Consider the following 6,461-nt stretch of genomic DNA (forward strand, 5'->3'; position numbering starts at 1 on the left):
TATCGGATGCAAAAGTTCACAAGATATTCTGAACTGAATGCATGTCTGCTCGTTGCAGAGCAAAACAATGAACTCTTAATGAAAAACCATGAATCTCGTCCAATGAGATCAGTAGCACTTCCTGAAGCAAATGCTACAAATATTGATGGTCATCGAAACAATACACGTGGACGAGGGCGAGGTCGTGGCTATTTTAATCGAAACCAAAGCCATAATCAGAACCATAATTCTGGTCGTGGACAAGGTAATAATCGTGGTCGTGGCCAGAAAAGAAATAATTACAAATATTCACAAAGAAACAATGTCCACACACAAGATAAGGACAAAGTGGCAAGGCATGACACTGGGACATCACAAAAATCTGATGGTTCATGTTATAGATGTGGTAGCACAGGCCATTGGTCAAGGACCTGTCGCACACCTGCACATCTTTGTCAACTTTATCAAGAGTCCATTAAAGGAAAAGGAAAAGAAGCAAACCTCATTGATAATGTTGAATTCACTCCACTAAATGTTGTTGATTTCTGCAATGACATGGAAGACATAAACTAAAAAAAAAATCTATTATTGTTCTAGTAAAACTGTTTTTCCTTCGTTTGTTTTTCATGTAATGTCTTTCCTACAACAAATGAGCTTTCTTTTTAATAATAATTATGATTATGTTTATTCACTTATTATTCCTTTTATATGTGAAGTTTAATATGAGTCCAACTGGAGCACAAAAGATTGGAGATCTTTGTATAGCAGATAGTGGTAGTATACATACTATTCTGAAATCAAAGAAATATTTTTCAGAATTAGTACCAACAAAAACAGTCATACATACAATATCAGGTCCTGCAGACTTGATAGAGGGAACCGGGAAAGCCCATTTTATATTACCAAATGGTACAAGCTTTTGTATAGAAAATGTCTTATTTTCTCCAAAGTCTAATAGAAACTTATTAAGTTTCAATGACATATATTTCAAAGGTTATGACACAAAAACTGTGACCATTGAAAATAAGAAATATATGTATATTATAGACAAAAAGCATGTGCTTGAAAAACTACCAACACTTGATTCTGGTCTGCATTATACATATATACATATGATTGAATCAAATATGGTAGTAGAAGGAAAACATTGTGATCCTGGGACATTCAGTTTATGGCATGATAGGTTGGGCCACCCAGGATTAACAATGATGCGAAGGATAATTGAGAATACACACGGGCATCCATTGAAGGACCAAAAGTTTCCTCAATCCAATAACATAAAACCATGTGCATCTTGTTCCCTTGGAAAGTTAATTATAAAACATTCTCCAATGAAAGTTGAAAGGGAGTCACCTAGATTTCTAGAAAGAATTCAAGGTGATATATGTGGACCGATTCACCCACCATCTGGACCATTTAGATACTTTATGGTCGTAATAGATGCATCCAGCAAATGGTCTCATGTTTGCCTATTATCAACTCGTAATATGGCATTTGCAAAGTTTCTTGCCCAAATTATTAAATTAAGGGCACATTTCCCTGATTATACTATCAAAAGAGTGAGACTTGATAATGCTGGTGAATTTACTTCACAAGCATTTAATGACTATTGTATGTCTGTAGGAATTGTTGTTGAGCATCCAGTTGCTCATGTACACACACAAAATGGTTTAGCTGAATCACTGATTAAACGTCTCCAACTAATAGCTAGACCATTGATAATGAGGACCAAACTTCCTGTTTCTGTTTGGGGTCATGCAATCTTACATGCTGGATCATTGATACGCATAAGACCAAGTTCATATCATGTATATTCTCCACTACAACTTGCTTTCGGTCAAGTGCCAAATATATCCCATTTGAGAATTTTTGGGTGTGCAGTATATGTCCCTATTGCACCACCTCAACGGACAAAAATGGGTCCTCAAAGAAGGTTGGGAATATATGTTGGTTATGAGTCGGTCTCTATTATAAGATATCTTGAAACATTAACAGGTGATGTTTTCACAGCACGCCTAGCAGATTGTCAATTTGATGAGGCAAATTTCCCATCATTAGGTGGAGAAAAGAAGATTCTGGAAAAGGATGTGTCATGGCATGAGCCTACTTTATCATATCTTGACCCTCGCACAAAGCAATGTGACATGGAAGTTCAAAAGATAATGCATTTCCAAGAAATGGCAAATCAATTACCTGATGCATTTACTGACACAAAAAGGGTGACTAAATCATATATACCAGCTGTCAATGTTCCAGCTCGAATTGACATTCCACATGGACAATCTGATGATAAAGTCACTCAAGAGTCTAAAACACGCCTGAAGCATGGAAGGCCATTTGGTTCTAAGGATAAGAACCCACGAAAAAGAAGAGGAGCAGAAAATGCGCTAGATCACGATGAAAGTGTTCCTGGAGAAACACGAATTATTCAAATTCCCCCAGGAAAGGAGGATGATGCATTAAATTATGGTCAGACAAATAGAATATGTGACCAAAATGAAACTGACAATATAGGTGCAATATTTTTTTATTCGGTTGCATGTGATATTATGAATGATGATCCCGAACCACAATCTGTCATTGAATGTCAAAGAAGAAATGATTGGGCTAAATGGAAGGAAGCTATGCAAGTTGAATTAAATTCTCTTAACAAGAGAAAGGTTTTTGGGAACATTATCCTCACACCTGAAGTTGTGAAACCATTAGGATATAGATGGATCTTCGTACGAAAAAGAAATGAGAAAGACGAAATTGTAAGATACAAGGCCATGCTTGTTGCTCAAGGTTTCTCTCAAAGACCTGGAATTGATTATGAAGAAACTTATTCACCGGTAATGGATGCAACCACTTTCAGATATTTAATCAGCTTGGCAGTATCTAAAAATTTAGAGATGCGTCTTATGGATGTTGTTACAGCTTACTTGTATGGATCACTTGATAGTGATATCTATATGAAAATCCCTGAAGGATTTAAAATGCCTGAAGCGTTAAGTGCAAAACCCAAAGAAATGTATTCTATAAAATTACAAAGATCTTTGTATGGGTTAAAACAATCTGGGCGCATGTGGTACAATCGTTTAAGCGATTATTTGACAAGTAAAGGTTATAAAAATAACACTATTTGTCCATGTGTATTTATTAAGAAAACAACATCTGGATATGTGATCATAGCAGTCTATGTTGATGATCTAAACATCATTGGAACGAATAAAGAAATCCTTGAAGTGATTGAACTTTTAAAGAAAGAATTTGAAATGAAAGATCTTGGAAAAACCAAATATTGTCTTGGTTTACAGATTGAGCATATGCCTAACGGAATACTTGTGCATCAATCAAATTACACAAAAAGAGTCTTGAAACGTTTCAATATGGAAAATGCAAATCCTTTAAGCACTCCAATGGTTGTTAGATCATTAAATATTGACAAGGATCCATTTCGTCCATGCGAAGAAAATGAAGAAGTCCTTGGTTCAGAAGTACCATATCTAAATGCAATTGGAGCTCTTATGTATCTTACCAATTGTACTAGACCTGACATTTCTTTCGCTGTAAACTTGCTAGCAAGATTTAGTTCAGCCCCAACAAAAAGACATTGGAATGGAATCAAACATATTTTTCGATACCTTCGAGGAACTAGTGATTTAGGGTTATTTTACCCTAACAATTCAAAACAAGGCTTGATTGGTTATGCAGATGCAGGTTATTTGTCTGATCCTCATAAAGCTAGATCTCAAACTGGATATGTATTCATGAATGGAGGTACTGCAATTTCCTGGTGTTATAAAAAACAAACACTTGTTGCCACATCCTCAAATCATGCTGAAGTAATTGCACTAAATGAAGCTAGTAGAGAATGTACATGGTTAAGATCGATGACACAACTAGTTTTAACTTCATGTGGACTTGAAAAGGATATATGTCCAACTTTAATTTATGAAGGTAACTCAGCATGTGTCACTCAAATTAAAGAGGGATATATCAAGAGCGACAGGACAAAACATATACCTCCAAAGTTTTTTGAGTACACTCAAGAGCTTATAAAGAACCATCAAGTTGAAATCAAATATGTTCAATCCAGTAACAATGCAGCAGACCTTTTTACGAAGGCACTTCCTACTGCAATCTTCAGGAAACATGTCCATGGCATCGGAATGCGACATGTGCATAGAACATAATGTGACGGATGTCTAAATAAGGGGGAGTCAACTATACACTGTACTCTTTTTCCCTTCGCTAAAGTTTTTTTCCCACTGGGTTTTCTTTAACAAGGTTTTTAATGAGGCAGTACGTCAAAGTTGAATGCTAAAATGATGTCATCCAAGGGGAGTGTTGTAAATAATTGGTGGTGTTGTAAATAATTGGTGGATGACATAATAATTGGTGCATGACAAATTTGTCAACATTTCTAACTAGTTATAATTATATGTTAGTAAAATTTGTAGTATAAATACCCCTCCATTGTAAAGAATGAAACACACCAAAAGTTATAAGATATATAATTTTCATATTCTCTATAAATATTCTTTCTTCTCAATTAAAGTTCTTATCAAAGTTTACTAGTTTGGTTTGATTTATAGTTACATTAATTACGCTTAATTCATAACGATATTTAATTTCTTAATATATATATACACTCGTTTTGATATTTTTGTCATTTACATTTTCTCAATTAAAAATCTCAAAGACTTGTCCCACTCAAATCCTACTTCCCTTTATTCACGCCGCAATCGCTTCAGTCTCAACACACGCAGTCCTCCAGTCGTCTTCTCCATCTTCCTCCATTTTCTCTATAGATTCCGCCATTATTGTCGCTCATCAACTCCTGATCATAAGGACCCAACCATGGCAGATGAGCTGTGTTTCTCATCCACTTGCGACATCAAAAACAACTCATGTTTCTTCTTCTATGATTTATCCCTCCTCTGTTCCTTAATCTTCTCCCACCCGCTCTACTTCTCCTACTTTCTATTCTTCTCTCCTTACTTGTTCAAATTCATCTTCTTCATCTCCCCTCTCTTTTTCACCACCACTCTCGTCCTCCTCCTCTCATTCCTCACCACCACTTTTCCGCAGCCGAAGCTCGGGATCATTCAAACCGTCGTGGACAAACTCCGATCAAAATTGAATGACGTTGATGAAGATGAGGACTTCTGTAATTTTGAGGATTTTGAGATCTACAAAATCGTGTTTCATGATCCGCCATTGATCACGGTCAGTGATGGAGAGCATAATGAACAAGTTTCGGTAATGGAGAATGCGGTTGCGGTTGCAGTTACTATTCCGGAAAGTGATCATAAACAGGAGGAGCTGAGAAGTTTGGAGTGTTTATTCGAAGAACTGGATCGATTTGAAGATTCCACGGCGGCGATTGAGACGACAGAGAAGGAAAGTAGTTCAGATCTCGAAAAAATCGTTGGAGAATTACAGAAACCAGAGCCAGTGGCGAAGAAAAAACTCGGAAGCAAATCCATGGCGGTCGTCGAAGCCGAAGCCGATCAAAAACCTTATGAAAAGTCATTCTCCATGAAATCAAATTCATGTCGGGTAGATTCCTCAAGCAGCATCGGGAGCTACGGATCAATGAGGAAGGAGAAAGAATGGAAGCGGACATTAGCATGCAAGCTATTCGAAGAAAGGCATAACTCAGAAGGAGGTGAAGAAGGCATGGATTCGCTTTGGGAGTCTTACGAAGAGGATAATTCGAGCAGGAAATCGAAGAACAGGAAGGAACCCATGTCGATCAACCAGAAGAAGACGATGATGAATAACAAGAAGAAGATCGAATTCAAGTACTTTGATGACGATTTTGAGGAAGACGACGATGATGAAGAGGAGTTCATGAGCAATGGGCAGCTGTGTTGCTTGAAAGCATTGAAGTTATCAGCAGGGAAGATGACTTTGGGGATGGGGAAGCCAAATCTTGTGAAGATTTCGAAAGCTCTCAAAGGGTTTGGTTGGTTGCATCATGTTGGTAGCAAAAATGGTAAAAAAAATTAGTTTTCAATCTGTTTATATTCTTTTCCTCCGTTTTTGGTTCTTTGAGTAATTAATAGATTCAATGTGTTTGGTTTTAATAATTCTAATCCTTTTCATAGAAGGTTAACTTCATCTACCCTATAGATCCTGTTAAATTAAAAGGTATGTATCAAACATGTTAAATGTTGATCAGTTTAGATGTGAGAGATTATGAAAGAGCATATAATGGTCAATCCCCACGTTCATATGAAAAACAATAAATATAGTTGAATCAACACATCTTACTGGTCTAATCTTATTCATAAAAATGATTATTTGAATTTTGGAATAAAATAAAATAGACCAATTTTTTAGTTTTATCAAAATGATGACTATAATTTTATTTTACATAAAAAAAATAAAAATAAAAAATTCTACAACAATTTTCTTTTGGACAAATATTTCAGATTCTTCCGGACATTGAAAAGAAAATTTTGTTATAAAATTTCAATAACAAATCTAAAATC

At 35.9% G+C, this 6,461-nt stretch overlaps 1 protein-coding gene across 1 annotated transcript; it reads left to right on the forward strand.

Moving 5' to 3' along the window:
- The first annotated feature begins 4,664 nt into the window (after positions 1 to 4,664).
- LOC145135989 (uncharacterized) lies at positions 4,665 to 6,056 on the forward strand. Its single transcript, XM_079070201.1, has one exon. It carries the CDS (start codon positions 4,822 to 4,824, stop codon positions 5,974 to 5,976), a length of 1,155 nt encoding a protein of 384 aa, XP_078926327.1. The 5' UTR covers positions 4,665 to 4,821; the 3' UTR covers positions 5,977 to 6,056.
- Positions 6,057 to 6,461: the final 405 nt, after the last annotated feature.

Source organism: Lactuca virosa, chromosome 9 (assembly GCF_052849685.1).
Source record: "Lactuca virosa cultivar CGN04683 chromosome 9, Lactuca_virosa_CGN04683_v6, whole genome shotgun sequence".
Classification (NCBI taxonomy): Eukaryota; Viridiplantae; Streptophyta; class Magnoliopsida; order Asterales; family Asteraceae; genus Lactuca; species Lactuca virosa.

Bases quoted from the DNA above. Each gene is read 5' to 3' on its own strand.
- LOC145135989 (XM_079070201.1), top strand. From the start codon at position 4,822: ATGGCAGATGAGCTGTGTTTCTCATCCACTTGCGACATCAAAAACAAC.